The sequence below is a fragment of the Schistosoma haematobium genome, chromosome 4 (assembly GCF_000699445.3).
Source record: "Schistosoma haematobium chromosome 4, whole genome shotgun sequence".
Taxonomy (NCBI): domain Eukaryota; kingdom Metazoa; phylum Platyhelminthes; class Trematoda; order Strigeidida; family Schistosomatidae; genus Schistosoma; species Schistosoma haematobium.
Window position 1 is genome coordinate 13,579,473 of NC_067199.1, and position 18,738 is coordinate 13,598,210.

Here is an 18,738-nt window from a genome sequence, read left to right on the forward strand (position 1 = left end):
CATAAGCTACTAGTATTTGACGATAGATGCCTTAGAAATATTGCTCGCATCTGTTGGGATCACTGGGTAAGTAATAGTGAGGTTAGACACAAGGTATTAGGGGATGATGGTAAATCAGTTGATGAGGCTGTGAATCTTCATCGACTGAGATGGTTGGGTCACGTGTTACGTATGCCTGAACACTGTTTACCACGACGCGCAATTCTGACTAGTATTGGAGATGGTTGGAAGAAATGTAGGGGCGGCCAAATCAAAACGTGGTATCAGTCCTTGAAGTCACTAACTCCTAGTCTGAGCCATGTTGGTAGATGCAGGCTACTTGGTTGGGGTCAGCCTGACTATTGCAATTAATGGTTGGAGACTCTGGGTGACATGGCTCAGAATCGATCGTAATGGCGTCGATTTATACACTCTGTCTTCCCTTAAACTGTGAGATTAAAAACGCCTCATATCTTTCTTTCTACTAACTAATTCTTTCTCCCTGTATTTACACACAATCTTTCTTTTATATATTACCACCATTGAATTAAATACTTCTATGGATTTCTTGTTCATCTTGTTGTGCTAATGAGGTATGGTAACTCGAACCGACGCATACACGTACCTGGTCATACGTTGTAACTGACTGGTATTCATTTTTTTAAAATTTAGTTTCGTGGTTCTAGTGTGAAATGACAACTTGGGTTGAGGCAAGTGCATTAGGCTCTAGGTTATGATTAGTGATTCGATAATCCACATTTGAACTAATAACCTGAATAAACTTTAAGATGAATTATTAACACGTACTGAATTTCCAGTACATCTTTGATGTCGATGGGTCAGAGCAAACTTTGTTGTCTCGCTGTAAAATCTATTAAAAGCTGATTAGCTTTTGTTTTCTATTGCACCTGGATAAACAAGCACTTTGATTTGATGAACTCGTTTACGAAGTACAGGTTTAGTTGTTCCGTTCTGAACCATATTTTGATTTGAAGATTAGTAATACCATTCGAGTACCTAAACCGAATTATATGAGACAGAACTTCAACCTACAACCGAATGGCTCAAATAAGTGGCTTTGAGGTTGAAGCACTTGGCTTTCAACTAACAAGTTACAAATCCGAAGGTAACCATACTACTGCTTAGGTAGTCATTCATTACCCTTCATATAAGATGTCTCTGAAAACCAAATACATCACGCCCATGCTTTGTAAGTTAGTGCACGTCTAATAAACAATATGATTTTCCGAGTTATATACTTTGTTCGGATGAACAACTAATCATTAACGAAATGATAAAGAACTTCCAGATAGGGAAGCTAGTTACCAAATACGATATATCTCCACGATATTTTAAAAACAACGCAGTATTCTTCAATTTCTTAACCGTTAGATGAAAATCATGAGGACTATTTTTTAAGAACTTAAAACTATTTAGATTAAAGTTACCACTTCGTAGCACACAAAAAAGAGAAAATTAGCAAAGTGAGAAAACCAATGGATGTGGAGTGAATGCACGTGAACCATATCACATAGTCTCCAATCATATTACGTTATGCTATGGAAGAAGTTTCTAATAACTGGTGAACTGATTTACGCTCATAAGAATCAATAAATAAAAGGCTAATTGGTAGATGAAAGTAATGGTATGTGACTGAATGATAGTTATAAGACAGTATTACTGACGTAAGCCCTAGAATAATTGAAAATCAAAGACAAGACCACTATCCAGGGATGTAGTTTTTTCTGTAAGACAACATATTTATGTACAGAATATAAACACAAAATAAACATGAAATATTTACCCGACTGGAGAAAGTTCGCTTGCAGGTCACTCATTTTCGAATTAAGATTTTGCTGCTAGGCCTAGTTCTTGGGCCCAGTGTCACACATATCAAGGGGACTAAAATAACTGATCGATTCATAGACTACTTTCTTATTTTTAATTGGGTAACTACTAGTGCTAGGACATTTCATTCTACTTCGGCTGGCATGGTCTGTGAAAACGAAAGGATTGCCCAGGACAGGGTTGGATGGAGAGTGCTGGTGGGCGGCCTATGCTCCTCTACGAGGAGTAACAGGAGTAAGTAATAAAACTTATCACTAACTTGGACGTTAGCTGATTTGCCAGGTCCAGTACACCCTGAGAATATTAAAAAGGCAGTTGTAGTCGAGTGACTCTAAATCATGTGTTTTGTCTATTACTTGAGACTAAACCTTAATAAATTGAATAGGGCTGGGAGAACACCACTTTGAAGTTTACTAGCTTCTTGAAAAACAACCGGATATCTCACTAGTCACATGAATGAAGTATGACAGGTGTCGTACAAGCCTTCTGTATTTGTACCAACAATTTGAAGGTGATTAATTCAATCAGGCTGATACAATTCCATAAATAAAATGGTCAATACGCTCTTAATTTTGGACTAGATATAAACGCAAATCAACCCTGGAATTTCACTACACAACTGACAGTATTTAATGCATGTGTAGAATCCCTGGATGTTTCTTTGAGGTTTCCACAAAACATCGCATCTGAATAAAACGAATTTCATTTGTACACTATATACTGATATAAGAATTATAAATCAGGAATTGCCCCCAAATGCCTTGGTACAGCCGAGAGTGGGGAGTCAGCACTCCCTCTGGAAACGCTCTCACACTGCCACGCTCATACAACCACTGACAGGGAAGTCCTACTCACTGCCTTCTCGTGGTGGGGGTGTTATTTACGAAACTGAGAGGACGAAAAGCGAATGTTTGGAGCTTTAACCAGGTTGGTGGACGCAGAGGGTCCACCTAGGGAAGTTAGAAAACCCTGATTCAAAACCAATGGTGCATATGGGCTTCAGGATCCTGAGGAAACAAATGGAGTATGAACCTATTGTTGGTCACCGGCTACCATGGGACTGCATCTCCTTACGTTACCCCACTGCCTTGTGAATTAGACGATTAGGTCAAAGGATCAGGGTGTGGCCCCCTAAGACAACCACCCGTCTCGGTTTGGGCACTCGGGCAGTATCCCAGCCCTAGCACAAATCGAATGACCTATGTGGCGCATATTTGTTTGATGCCTCCTTGTTTGTGTTTAAATAAATGAAAATAAAATAGGTATTCTGCTATAAAATGCTAACCATTCAGTATTCCCAAGTAAACAAAAACTTCCAAAAGTGCATTGGTCAGTAAGCTAAGTGAGACTGATATTGCTAGACATTACTAAGAAGATTAATTGACTTCACATCAATATTGTAGTCGATATAAATACTTGATCGATTTTAACTGTTTTTAAACCAAAGCGTTAGATGCTGAAGTTCTTGGTTTAAAGGCCATATAACCGATATAATTGATAAAATTCAATTCATCCTATAAGAATCAAACAATATTACGACACTCAATAACCGACCAGTATATTTAATTTATTCAAAGATACCAACTGAGACACAAACAACTCTATTTTATTGTCTCTGGTTACAGCACTGAATAACCAAGATTACGATCCTGAAAAAGTGCTTTGTTGATAAGTGCCAAGAAGTAAAAAACACTACTACGTTGATTTGAACAGTATAGTACACTTATTTCGTGCAACTATTAACTTTTAACTTTATTTCGACTTATTTGCTATTCTCTATTATCCCATGGATCCAAACCACGAGGTCTGTCTACCAAAACGGGTTAGACAAACAGTCAATAAATGGACGGACTGGTGGAGTTTCGATGCACTTACAATTCTTCCAGCGTACTGCAGTCAATATTACACAACTAATAGGTGATTAGATATAAATATTCCAACCACCATAGAAGATGAAGACTCACAATCTTATCGACTGATTTGTGCCACAGCCTTACTCAGTGGTTCCGCCAAATGAGATCAGTGCCTCGAAAATACCTATGATCGAATATGTATGTCGTTCAACCTTATTTGGCGTTTTCCAGCTGTACAACAATACGGAATGAACTATTTGTCTCTATTGGCAGGTGGGCATCTTACTTATGAGACAGGTCAAGTCAAGCAAGCCCTCTGGATTAGCGTCGACTGAGCTAGCTAAAACTCCCAAGATAAGTAGTCAACGCGCGAGACTACTTCGCTAACTATTGTCAAATTATGTATCGACTCAAACTAGTCTCGACTCAACTTTTTACGTTTTGAGGTAGAGTTGCATCCCGAACATTTTTTTCATTGATACTTAGTGTTCAACAGACCGCATTGCATCAGTCATCAACAAACAGCACAATGTTGTCTGTGTACTCGATAAATGAACTTCCTGGTAGGAGACCGATCAGTGAAAAGTCAGATCATGTTTCACAAAGTGAGAGCAAACTGACGATAAAAAGGTTGGTTTTGAAGTTCACCACACAAGCCAATATCTCTTCATATGCTTTAATTTGACACATACATATTGTTTGAAAACCCCAATCATATTCAAAGACTAATATGTGAACGAAGAATATTCATTTTAATAAATTCTCCCCAGGTTCTACAATTATATATCCAAATTAATAATCCTAAATAATAATGCTATGACTTTAAACGAAACAATAAACCTGTCTGCTGCGATAACATCTTATAGGTGCGAAAATGCATTGGCAAGTGTTTGATAGGAAGTTAAGACAACATTTAATACGCATTTATTTGTAATAAACATTGAAAAAAAAGAACTATTATTTGAATATAAAGATGGTTAAAGTGGCAGTCTAGCACAGGACGTGTTCAAGCAGGATTAATTCGTGTTAGTACTCATGTATTTTTAATATAAACTGTGGGACATTATGATGGTCATGGCTATATCAATAATGAATCATGAGCACGTTTTGGTAAAAACCAGACAAATAGCAACAAATGTAAGATATTACTAACGTCTAACAATAGATAGCAGAACTGATTCATCAGAAGCAACCCATTTGACTTACCGGTATTTTTTCTTCATCTAGATCCACAGGATGACCCATAAAACCTTCAACTACCCACGCGTGACGTCTGAGTTCATCCATTTTTATACGCTTCTTGGGATCAACACATATCATTTGATTAAGAAGTTGTTTGCTCGTTTTGCTAAGACCATCAGGAACTGCAAACAAACCTTTCTGATTTTACATGATGTTAAGAATACTTCAACTTACACCAATTATTTGTGGGAGCTCTTCCGGTTTTGTGGGGTCAAATGGTAAACGACCACAAAGTAATGCGTAGAGAATGACACCCAAGGACCAAATATCTGCCTGGGAATAAACAAAATCTAGGTCTTTATAAACAGGTTTACATAAACGAACGCAAAGTCCTAACAATTTACTTTGGGATTTACAGATGGTCTAAGATCAAGATATTTTGAAAGATGAAGGCAAATCATCTTTATAAGTAAACTGTGAAGATGCGAAAAAATACAGTATCAAACAATCTTGGTAGCTCTAATAAACAGTGAGATGATGGCGGTGACATTTTGCAGACAGACCAGATTAGTCGAACGTCTTTAACTAGGTTCTCCACACACTTAAATGTATGCTACACAAATGTTCGCAGCCTACTAAATAAAATGGCGGAGCTCAAGTCAATGGCGGATAAAGAAAAACCGAATGTTATTGATGTCTCAGAAACTTGATTAACTTCAGAAGTATTAGATAGTGAAATTCAGTTGATTGGTTTTTTATCCAGTAGGGCTGACCGATTAAACCACAGGGGAGGTGGGGTTATCGTGTACACGAAAAGTACCCTAACCATAAGAGCAGTTGAAACAGTGGCACATATTTCAGGGACATCTGAACTGGTGCGATGCAAGCTGAAATGTAGACGGCAAGATAGTGAATTAGTTGTAGTATATCGCAGTCCAGAATGCGTAGATGATTTTCTCCTAAGTAAACTTAAGTCCTGGTGTAACAAAGGTAAAAGCCTTGTAGTAGGCGACTTTAATGCACCGTACATAAACTGGGTTAACTTAGAAGTAGGGTCATCGATAGCGTCATTCGATTGCAAACTGTTAGAAACCTCGATTGCATTAGCTTTATTCCAACACATTAGAAATCCCACAAGATATGACTTAAGAAACTCTTCTCTTTTAGATTTAGTCTTCACACACGGTGATGACGTTGGTCAAATGACTTTCCTCCTACCACTAGGGAGAAGTGACCATGCAATCATATTCAAATTCATGGCTGAGATCGCCTGTCAAACAGTTGCGCCGACCCGTCTTAATATATGGAAGGCAGATATGGAGGCAATCAACTCCGCAGCATCGGCTGAAAACTGGGAAATTGACTCAAGGGCATCAGCACAAGAGGCATGGACTCATTTCAGACAGTTATACAATCGGATAGCTCAACCATACATACCCTGGACAGTCCCAAAGAAGAAGAAGCACGGCCATCCCTGGATAGGCCGGGATATTCGACGTCTACTAAGACAAAATAAATGTCGGAATGTTGCTACCCGCCTTGGCACAGCAGGTACGATGGAACGCTACAGATCGGTAAGAAACACGTGTATAACTAAAATTCGGGAAGCCCAAAGAAAATATGAAGTGCAGTTGGTACAATCTGCACTGAAGCAACCCAAGAGAATATTCTCGCACATAAACTACAGAACAAGGATGCATCATTGCATTCCCAACCTAATTAAAGAAGGGAGTGAATCTGAAGTGATAGAGGGTGGCCAGACCAAAACATGGCACAAGTCCATGAAGTCACTGACAAGTGGACTGAGTCATGTTGGTAGGTGTAGACTACCTGGTTGCGGACTGCGAGATGATAGCAACCGATGGTTAGAGACCCTGAATGACATGGCTCAAAATCGTTTGCAATGGCGCAGGTGCATACACTCTTTGTGTTCTCCCAAATTCTAATCTCCTGATTCATCCTTGTCTCTTTTTTCTCTTTCCAAATTTATTTCACTGGATTATACTCTTTAAATAATATCTCCAAACCCTAATCTTACCGATTACTGCTTATACTCTTACTACCTCTACCACTACGGAATTTGAATCGACAACTGGATCTCTGTGCTAATGTGGTATGGCAACTCGAACTGATGTACGTACGTACGAAGTTCTAGGTTGTTACTGACTGACTGACCGAAGTGGCAGAGGAAGATTAGGAAAAAGCAGAAGCTATGGCTGATTATTTTGGGGAAGTTTTCACTCAGGAACCTTTTCTAGACAAAGAACCAGACCAAAATACAGAGTCAACAAACTACCTGCTCACTGTGGACTTCGATCAAGACGACGTACTTAAGGCTCTTAGCAAATTAGACATGAAAAAGTCAACAGGACCTGATGAACTACACGCCAAAATCTTGAGACATATTGCGCAGTATATCGCGGCCCCACTGACTGTGATATTCAATATGTCACTTGACCAAGGTATGTTACCTATGGACTGGAAGGACGCAATCGTCACTCCAATACATAAAACAGGACCAAAACAACTTCCATCGAACTACAGACCTATAAGCCTCACCAGCGTTGTAGTTAAAATATTGGAAGGAATAGTCAGACGGACTATAATGGCATTTATGGGAACCAATAACTTGTTAAACAGAGAACAACATGGTTTTAGAAAAGGTTTATCATGTACAACGAAACTCCTTATAGCAAGGGAATATTTGATAAAGGCACTAGACAACGGAAACTCAGTGGATGTTGTCTACATAGACTTCAGTAAGACTTCTGACAAGCTGCCAACTAACAGACTGCTATTGGAGTTAGAAAATCTTGGTATTACCGGACCTCTTTTAAAATGGCTTAAGGATTTCCTAGTAGGTTGTGGACAGAAATTAAGAATAAATTCCAAGTGCTCCAACTGGAGACCAGTACTTATTGCAGTACCTCGAAGTTCCGTCCTAGGTCCTTTACTTTTTATACTGTATGTAAATGATCTTCCAAGTATCGTACAGTCCCCAATGTTATTATACGCTGACGATGTAAAAATCTGGCGAGTAATAACTGGAGACGCAGAAGCATGTGCTCTTCAGGTAGACTTAAATATGATCAACTGGTATGAAGAGTGGGTGATGCCTATCAATGCGGCGAAATGTGTCTACATGCACTTTGGGGATACGCAGGTTAACAGGTACGTAATAGGAGAAGTGCCAGTACCCGTGGTCCGGTCTCATAAGGATCTAGGGGGGACAGTGAGTCATGATCTTAAGACGACGGCCCGTTGCCGGGAGGTCGCAGCTAAGGGGTTTAGAACCCTCTAGGCTTTAAAACTGACCTTCACTAAGTTAGATTCTACCATGTTCACCACAGTATACACAACCTTGGTGAGAACTAAGCTTGAGAACTGCGTTCAGGCTGCAAGCCCCTGTTTAAAAGGTGACTCGCATATCCTAGATAAAGTACAAAGGGCAGCCACCCGTGCAGCCCAAGAATTCCGGGGTTTACCAAACAAGGAGCGGCTTGAAAAGCTGGACCTTTTTACTTTGTCCTATCGCAGACTAAGGGGAGATCTGATTTTGATGTACAGAATACTGAGAAATGGTTTTGGACCTAACTTATTCTGTTTTTCTTCCCACTAGATCGGGACATCTCGGAGGACATAGCAGGCGAGTAGAAAAACAAAGAACGGACAAAATACCTGTGGCATACAGGTTCTCACACAAAGTCATCCATATTTGGAACCTGCTGCCCGAAGCAGTGGTGTCCGCACCTTCAATTGACACTTTCAAGAGAAGACTGGACACTCACAGAAGCATATTAGAAAAGGAATAACATATGCCGTAGGCCTTCTGCTCTTAATGCACAAATCTGAATCTGAAATCTAGGTTTAAACTAAGGTAACAGATTTAGGAAGACCTGAACTGAGTTTGATACTGGAATTTCAGGATAAGGTGTACCCTTTAATGAAGCCGTCCTTTTGTAGTTGCGACCAACGTAAACAACGAACAACCTTTGTAAATTATGTATAGCGATGACTAGTGACATACGAAACCACTTTAGGAAGCTAGCTTAACAGTCGCTCAATAATATAAATTTGACCAGTTAACTGGACTCAAAATACTCGTAATGTACAAAACTGTGACGAAATGCAATAAACCAGATAGAAAGAAAACCGACTAATTACTTACAGCACTTCCTGAGTATTCCTTGTTAGCCAAAACTTCTGGAGCTACGTAAGCAAATGATCCACAAAATGTGTTTAGCATTGACAGATTATGACCCTACAAATTGTACAAGACAGAGTTACTTACCTTTGCACATAATCCAAAGTCAATTATTCTTACGTTCTGATCATTATCCAGCAGAATATTTTCCTTAAAAATTCAATTACACTATAAGACATACTGGTTTTAGATCACGATGAGCAAAACCTCTGCTATGAATATATCCTATGGCTGAAACAATCTGTCTAAATATGACGCGAGCTTCAACCTCAGACAAGTGCTCTTTCTGAAGTATATAATCAAACAACTCTCCACCAGGAAGATACTACCAAAGTGTATAAATTAGGCGTTATTACCTCCAAAACAAGGTAATAGTGTGTCTGTGTCTCCACAACCTGATACAACTTGTATATGTATTTGTGATTTAGCTGTTTAAGAGCTTCTATTTCACCCTTGACTCGATATGCATCAGACTATATAGTTGGATAAATATGTTAACATTATTACCCCGAGCTTCCTCTTATCCAGTATTTTGATTGCAACCTTCTGTCGTGTAACTGCGTGGAGTGCAACGTACAGCACGCCAAATGATCCTTCGGCAAGAGGTTCACAAAACAGGTACAGCCCTTGGAGAGCTTTAGGAGCTACAAGTGCCATTGACCGAAGGAAAGCAATGCGCGGTAACAACCTTCGTGCAGCTAGTCGAAAGTCAAGTCTACCGCTTTGAACGGAACTTTTTACAGTCGATTCTATTGAACGAAGTAGCTAACATCCTAAAAATAAAGTGACTCTTTTTACTAATTATATGCTTGGCAAAATGCATTAGTTTTTATAAAGTATATTTATACGTAGCTCATCAACTCTCTTTTTAGCAGTACCTGTAATGGAATTCGGCGGCCAATTGGCCAAGTTTCAACCCTTTTCAGTATGTGGTAGTCCATCTGTGACGTATTGCAAACCATATTCACGACTTAGGTGATTCCCATCTAGATTGACCATCATAATACGAAGATCCAGATTTCTTGGTAGCTTATGGTCAAAAATCTTATGTTAAATGTGATAAAAGTGCTGGTAGAATAAACACTCTATTGAAAAATATGAAGCACGTTTTGTGTAGTTTGACAAAACCATTTTTATTAATTTTATTAAACACCATTTGCATTATGGTAACATACCGTTTCCAGTTTTACTCTAAAAGGAAATCAATACTTTGTAGTTCATTAAAGGTGAGTGATAAAACCAGTTCGGGGACTTAAATTCATGCTTTGTGAGGAACTCCTAGAATCACTGAATCCTTAATTTTCAGAATATAAGCGATTCAGTCTTCCAGAGACTTACAGCATTCATAACACCTCTAAAGATCCCACAGAAGACCTACTGATCTCCATATTTTGATAAAATGTCTTATCCGTAAACAAATAGTTGTTATTCGTGATTGACTTATCTTGTCTCATTTTATCAACTTACCTTCATATTTTGACATCATAAACATAAGGTAGCATCAAGAATAACAAGCAGAAGTTCACTAGCACAAATAATAAATAATAGTACATATGGTAATTTCACGCTCCATTACGTACCAGTTTACATAGAGGGACCTTTCAATTGGTCGGTGGGTTCTACTGACTACCTACGGTGACGTCATCACTGATAACATACTCGTCGGAAACTTTTAGCCTGCCTAAGCAAGTATCCAGGGGCTGCTAAACGTTTAAGTTTCAACAGACCGGTAGTGTACAAAATCTTGTCAAAGGCCTTGAGGAAATCTATGTATGTTACATCTACTGATGTCCTGCTGCTACAGGAGAAGGTTGAAGTACCTAACATGCTGATATAACGAAAACCGTCCTTCTTAGTGAAATTTGACATATCTGCTATACTCAAGCTTCGAACTTGGTTTATTTATCTTTTCTAACCCTGACCTTTTGATTCCACTCTTGCTATTGGGTTCGTGGCTTTGTTTCCAAACTCCAGGAAACCTCAAAACTAAAGATTCGCGGTGAATTTTATTTCCGTAGTAATTCAGACGAATAATGTTTTTATAGATTTTCTACTATTTACATAAGTTTCCTATTTCGTTACTAAATTACTTTGGTTTTGGGCCTACTTCATTTTAGGGTGCAAACGAGTATTTGCCTATCAAACTCTTGAGAGTCTGGAGATTTTATTTTAACTCGTTCTCAGTTTTCCATTACAAGCAAAAGGCTCATTGTACAAGACAAACTTTTCCCAAAACCGCAAAGAAGGTTTGATCACAAATAAGACCACAAAGTTGTCTTAAACAATTATTCTAAGGTCTCAAAGAAGACATTGCTCATGTTCATTGGTCTATAATGACAAGCATCCAATATCGTTGCTGTTCTGTGAATGGCAGTGACTATGGCTTCCTTCCAGACAATCATGAGACGCCACGGGTGAGTGATATCCTGAATAATATTGTGATAGAAGCAACTTCGTGCACTACATGTTTTCCAAACAGTTTGTAACTCAGATTGTTGCTCATTCTTTCTGGTTAATTTTTTTGTGTATAACATGGGATGTGCATTTAGTATGTCTGTCTGGTTACCATCAACATTGGTTCTGGACTGGTCGGAACCTCACTAGTGAAGTTTTGTCTACAGTACCTAACCATGTATCCCACTTTGTCTCGGTTATTGTCCGAGAATCACTTTCTAAATGGAGTGAAAGTCCCCCAAACTTTTTTTATCGTGCTATAACTAACACACGTTGAAGCAGTCGTTTTGGATGCTTGAGTGCAGTTTGCAAAAGGTAATCTCAGTATATTGAGAGACTTCAGTTTAACAGCAAAAAGGATGACTAACAATATTGTTTGTAACCAGAGGAACGCAAATCCGCAAGTCCCCGATCTCCCAATTTTGGGGAAAATTTAAACCGTTCGCCGGAAATTTTAGGGGAGCCACTATCTAACATTTCGACGGAATTTTATGGTTTTGGCTCCATTTCCCCAAAATTTCGCGTTTTTCCCCAATATTTTCCCTAAACTTTGGGGATTTTCCCCTATATTTCTCCGGGATCATATTACACTTTGGGGAAACCGCAAAATTTTCCGCAATTTCAGTTAAATAATCCAAAACGTCTGATTTTAACGCAATAACTACCTAAAAGTTTCTACTCATGTATTTCATTTTTTCCTTGTCATTTATACTCAGTAAACGCAGTGCTAAAGAGACTTACATTTTTAACGGCAATCGATCTGTCGCTGTAATTAAAAAACTGATTCGTCACACATTTAAATGTTAATTAACGTTTAATAGATTAAAAGTTATCCATTAATACATAACTTCCATTTCTTAATGAGGGTTTATGTGTTTTTTAGAAGTACGTTACGTAGGCGCTGAACTATCATTCACAATGTTCTACAAAAATAAGAAAGATTTAATCTTTATTTAACAAACAAATGTCACGTCAATCAATCAATTTATGGATCCTGAATGTTATGTAGAACGTTGATGACACACCTACGGTTTAACAACATTGTGAATAATCCGAATAAGAAACTTACAGTAACGTCTGTTAGCACTTGCCAAGCCAGCTGAAAATGAGATGGACAAGAAATAATTGTTTCAGATTAAATGTTTGTCAAAAACTAATATCAAAACAAAAACTGGTATTTAATCAAAAATCTAAATTGTATTTAGCTCACCCTTTCTTTGGATCACCATCCACGTTCATTGACTTTATCTCTTACGTCTTGCAGGAAAGTCTGGCTTGCGACATCCATGGCGTGCGCTATTTCTCTCTCTGAACAGGTTGCACTTATGAACAGGGAGCACAGAACACCTACAAATACATTAATAATGTAATGTGAACTTAATTCGAATCGTCCTGTAGAATTTGTAATTACTGATACCCAGTTTAGTTTTAGTCCCGCGTAAATTATAGGTATTATCCAGTTCCATCGACAGCAAGTAACCTTGGCCTGCTTTGGTTAATTTACGAGAATAATTACATATGATCTCGTACAATCTGGCCATCTAAACAATTTTGAAACCCCTGTTACAACTTACGAACTGATCACGAAACTTGAGCTCACCCAAAGCAACTTCAAAAAGAACGCAACTCCTCGTGTTTTTTTAATGGGATCGCGAAACTTGAAGTGTCTGTGTGGTTGGTGCACCTGTCCCTCACACGCATGGATGAGCTTTTAATGTAAGCGATCACTTAATCCATCTTTGCAGACAGATTGCTGATTGCTTTCATGATCCTTTTGTTGTCAACATTGCGCAAACTTTTGCTATCATGTTTACATAAACTTCATCTTACGGTTGACGAACTTCCGTTGAGGCACAAGGAAGCGGTGGCGATAAAACCTCTGTTTTCGATAAACTGCTTTATGAGCATGTATTCAATTGGTTCTTACCTCGCTATAGGAGAAACGTTCTCAGTCAAAACGTTGACAATTGGAAAGTCGACTGTGACGCATGCGGTTTCAATTTCGGCAACCTCTAGTTCTTTGGAAATGCATAAGCAATCGTTTAATCTGCGTTTTACAGTCCTAACAATAGATGAATTGCGTACGTTGAACAATTTACCCTTTCAGCTTCTCGGTTCCACATGGAAGCGTGTCATCGTCGGTCGCATTTTTGTTTTTGTAAACGTGTACTGTAGTAAAAGATACTTTCGTTTTTTGACTGCATGGTAGTCATCTGAAAACAATGAAATAAAAGTGATTACGACTTACCAAAAAGATGCACTACCGTGCATTTTCTCAAAGAAAAGCGACTATCGTAATCGATATTTTCAAGAATTTCGGTTACAGTCACATCATCACGATAAACAAAATGTTCGTTGTTCAGCAACTATTTGCTAGAGATTACTAGAACTTGCTTTTTCTCCTTGTCATTAACCAAGATGTACTGTCTTGACTGATGCTAAAAATCAATGTCATGGCGTTAAATATTGAAAGTTTATTACATTCCTGAACATTCGCTAAAACTCCCTGATGAGCGAGGCCAAAGCACTAACCAACAGGCATACTCACTGCACAAACTATTATATTTGCGACAGGCCTTGAGAAACGATGTCATATTATCTATTGATATGTGTGTACCAGGCGATTGATAACTTCATAATGTTGTGTTGGTATACAGATACATTTGCGAATTATATCTGTCAGTGCAATCCACGTACAGTCGTGGCTTAGGGTAGAGCACTTGAATATACCTATAGTGCCGGAAGAAAAGGGGTCAGTAAAGAAATCTAAAAGGTTATGGAATGCCCTTAACCATTAGTGATTTGTCTGATGGACCTAGGTTGGTCGTTGGCTATTACTACACTGTCAGGCCTGGTAGTTGATAGCTTTGTGTTTCTGCAAGCGATGATCTCCTTACATAAACCGTAACTTACCTCAGACTCAGTCACATTGTCTGCCATGCCCTGACTCAGTAAACTTCTTCGGCACATCGCTGTGCAGCTTGGTTAGCCGCAGCAAATCCGCAGTGTACGAAGTGCCTAATTTTCCGCATGTAGGATTCAAGAGGAGAGGCAGAAAATGACTATAGACTGCCATTTTCAATCACGTCGTCAGCAGTGTGCTTTAAACGTCGCACATTATAGACTAAGTGTCCACTACCGTAACAGCTTTCGTAACTCAGTAAGAAGTTGTTGACAGTAACGCGGACACTATTTGCGAAGGTGGTGTGTAATTTCGGGTGTGATAATAAATATACGGCACATTGCTATTGATAACCTATCATAAAGAACCACAGGACCTAAGTATGATAAAAACGATCGACATTCCGTTGCTTTCCATGCAGAAACTTCATGTAGTGAACGACATTTCCTCTGGAAGTCGCATGTGATGTGATTTCTAAACAAGTCTATTGCTACAACTTGATGCGAAAATAGATTGATCCATCCGTTTAAGTGGCTTAATATCTGGATCCTTCCATAAGGAGATCAGTTTTTCCGTAATACCTAAGAATATCATATACATTGGTTCTGATGCTAAAGATTTTTACACATCTAGTGGCAGATTTTTGAATGAACTTCTACCATAATGATGGATGGATTGGGACCTATGTAGTGGCATTGGGCCCTAACACGAGACAATGTGGGAAATAGACAATCAACACTTAACATGGAGAAAAACTTAACGACGAAGAGGGTGGGAAGAATGAATTGAATTCATTGGAGTTGATCGGATGGCATGGCTCGGCCATTCAGGCGTTGTCTCTGCGGAATGTAACCTCATATCTTTTATTCATATTAAATATATTGTTCTTTCTCTAGCCTAAGCTTGTTCTCTATCATGTATTGGTAGTTGTTACGATACAGTGAGTTGGTGTAGACGATGATGTGACTTCCACGTGAGATCTCATAGATTAGGCAGTTATATCATGACAAATCTACAATTATAGGGTTGGGCCTATTATTAGAGCAGTATTAATATCATAGTAGACCATAATTCTACACCTACTACGAAAAGTGACATCACTTCTCAAGTTGTGCACACCATCGGGGAAAGTCATTCGACCATCCAGCTGTGTCCCTAAAACCTGACATTTGTCACAGCTAGCGATACCGTTGTGTCCAAAAACACACCTGACTTATCTACGAGCTGGAGTGTCACAAATAACGGCAACTAATTTAACTGTCAAATGTCCCTGACACTGATCTACGTAAATGCCTACTGTCAGCAATTCTTGAAACCCAGTTACAAGTGCTGCAAACACTTCGTTGAAATCAGATGGTTTTACTTCTCCACCATAGTTCCCATTTGTGAATACTTCACTAACTAATGGAGTTACTAGGAGACCTAGGATCGGCCATAATTGTTGATTAGAGCTTTTGAACAAAGATAGGCTGTTGTAGTTTAGTTGCGGCTTCATATCAGTGAAAAGGATTTCGCGTAGCCAATCTCCTGAAGTTCTCAACAAGCTTGTTTTCAATCCAAGGTGATGGTAGACTCCTGTCTCTAGAAATCTCGGCTGCATGTAGAACACTTCTTACGGACTGGGGGAGTTCCGGAATGTATATTCGGAAAACATCCATAATTCCGTTTGCTTTATTCACCATTATCTCACCTTCTTTCATCATCTTAATTACAACTCTGTCTAGCCGTTATTTCATTGATAGATGAATAGATAGAGATATTTCTGAAATTTCATAATTTATAACTTTTTAGTAAAGAAACCTTGACTATACCGTTGAGTGTACACTGAACATACCTGCATGAGGCAGTAACTGATTGTGGGACGATACTGCTACACTGCTCTGCAGATACGGTGATCCCTACTTCTCCGACAACAACTGAATCCTGGTTCTCGAAGTCAGTGGTCGTTAACTGATACAATTTATCAAAATCAGCTTTTAAGTTCCTTAACCTTCTGTAAAAGGTTATTTTGGGACAGCCCATCGACTTTTAATCTCTACTGGCTTTAGCCCATCTTTTGGCACTTTTATTAAGCTCTAAATTATTAGTCTAATAGAAACAATTACCTGTATTCAGACTGAACGAAACCACTGCTGCCTAGAATTTGAACCATAGACCCTTACACTATCCTCCCCCACGAAATAATGTTGGATCGTTATATCCCCAATTTATGAACGATGTGGCTTCATTTAAAACATATTTCTCACACTGGTTAGAGTATACATTAGAAGTGACTTCGTGATAGGGATAAACAGTAGTTGATATGAAATCATCCGAATTGTAATCAAACTCGAGCTCATTTAGTACTAGTGCTTCGCATTGTACAAGTTTCCCACAAGAAACAAATGCAATACGAGGACAAATAATATTTGATATGACATCAAGATTTGATTCTTCTGAAATAGTTTCCTCAAATTTATTAAGAATGTCATCGCAGAGTAAAGGATCATTAGAAAAATCAGCATCTATCAAAATTGTATCAGGTCTTCGATCATAACTAGGTTCATTCAACATATTTTCCTCAGATTTGCAGGGAATTTCGTCAGAAATAAGTGAATCATTAGGAAAAACTATATCTGGTACAATAACATGAGAAACCTGATAAGTCTTTTGGTTAGAAACTGTTTTCCCGCAATAATTCTGAGTTTCATTTAACTCCGAACTGCTATATGACTCTACACTGTCTTTCAAAATCGTTGATAAAGATAAATCATCATTATAAATACTCGACTTAATAGAATCAGAATTACAAAACTTGATATTAGTTGCGGCAAGATGAACAGTACTATTACAAACTGGCTGAATATGTCCAAAATCGCCACATTTAAAGCACTTAGAATTACGAAATTTACATGAATTAAAAGAGCTGAACCTGCCACAGGACAAGTATTGACCAGACGTGTGCCCATCTTCGTGAACTACATTGTAACTCCTCAATGAATTATCTGCATAACCTTGAGTATGAACTGGGTTGGGATGACGTAATGTAGTGGAATTTTTTGTATCCTCATGGATCATTTTACGAAATCTCCCTCCTTTACGACATTTGAAAGTTGTATACTGAGCATAGTCTAGCAGTGGGTCCTTGAGAGTTGTATAAGAAAGAGAAATGGGCTTTCCCGGTAAAACCAGAGTTTTTAATAAGCTATATGCTTTTTTTCCGATGAATGTCAGGAAATGTGCAACAATTTTATCACCTTTAGCATCTTTCTTGGTCATGCTCCAGATTTCAAACCTTTCCAAATAATCCTCAAAAACATCAAAATCTGAATGTATGTCCAACCGTTCCAACACAGGCACCATAGTGACACCAATGTGATAATCAGGAGTATTCGAATTAAAGTATGAACTAAGAATCCCAGAAATAACATAATCGGATCGAGAAGTACTAGATAACCACAAACGAATGTATTGTATTTAGAACTCGAAATCAAGCATTCAACAAGTACAAAGGTATCATTAGTTCATTCAAACACCACATTGGGTCTCTTTTAGACGTCTCCAATGGGGGCGTGAAGTATAAGACTCCGAAGATACTTGGACGAATTGCAGTAAATAGAAATAAGCGTGTAGTAACGTAATAATCTAACGCGAAATAACACAGTGACTATCATGTCCTCCTGCATATCGACTATATGTTAGTTTTTGTATAAACTACATTGCCGTTGGCATGGTTATAAGCAATACTAAGAAAAGGAAGCAGTTTTCTCAATCTCTATCGGCTACAGAAACTAAAAAGGGAAGAACAATTACTCAGGATAAGAATTTATTGGTAACACTCGTAAGTTCTAATCACTTTCACACAATAACAACTAATCAGCAGTTAGAGTAAATCAACAGTATCTGACAATTGACAACAATCATGAAGAGCAATAATTTTTTTTAATTAGATACTCTCCTCAGCTATTAGTAATAACCTCTGAAGACAAAACAGACACGGTACTTCATGCTACCAGTATCAACAAAGAAGGCCATACGAACGTCAGATAACAAGGCCTTGGTACAGTTGTAGCGTGGTGTCGAGTTGAGGTTAACTATGAACACCGCTACCAAGAAACACGTGCCAAATAAATCAGAAGGCGTAGGTTGAACGTAACCAAAGAAACCCATAAAATCTCCGAGAAGCCAAATACCAGAAGGCAATTAATAGACCAAATCGAGATATATATTTGCTGGCGATCTCGTGGTATCGAAAGGATACCGAGATCGTGCCAGGATACAACCTTGGTTACAGAAGGTAACCGAATTCGCGCGAAGTTACAACCAAAGTGCAAGTA

At 38.5% G+C, this 18,738-nt stretch overlaps 1 protein-coding gene across 2 annotated transcripts in view; it reads right to left on the reverse strand.

The window, feature by feature from the left end:
• MS3_00007449 (uncharacterized protein) overlaps nucleotides 1–18,738 on the reverse strand; it is a gene marked incomplete at both ends in the record, with an annotated part of 40,050 nt that overhangs the window by 12,958 nt on the left and 8,354 nt on the right. The window contains 7 exons of one of the 2 annotated variants that reach the window (XM_035730042.1): nucleotides 4,887–5,060; nucleotides 5,097–5,195; nucleotides 9,031–9,123; nucleotides 9,154–9,216; nucleotides 9,248–9,391; nucleotides 9,423–9,539; nucleotides 9,574–9,831. In XM_035730042.1, coding sequence (XP_035589209.1) covers nucleotides 4,887–5,060; nucleotides 5,097–5,195; nucleotides 9,031–9,123; nucleotides 9,154–9,216; nucleotides 9,248–9,391; nucleotides 9,423–9,539; nucleotides 9,574–9,831 — 948 coding nt within the window. Of the gene's footprint in view, nucleotides 1–4,886; nucleotides 5,061–5,096; nucleotides 5,196–9,030; nucleotides 9,392–9,422; nucleotides 9,540–9,573; nucleotides 9,832–18,738 lie in introns of those variants that run through there. The other variant, XM_051215724.1, reaches the window with a different exon arrangement.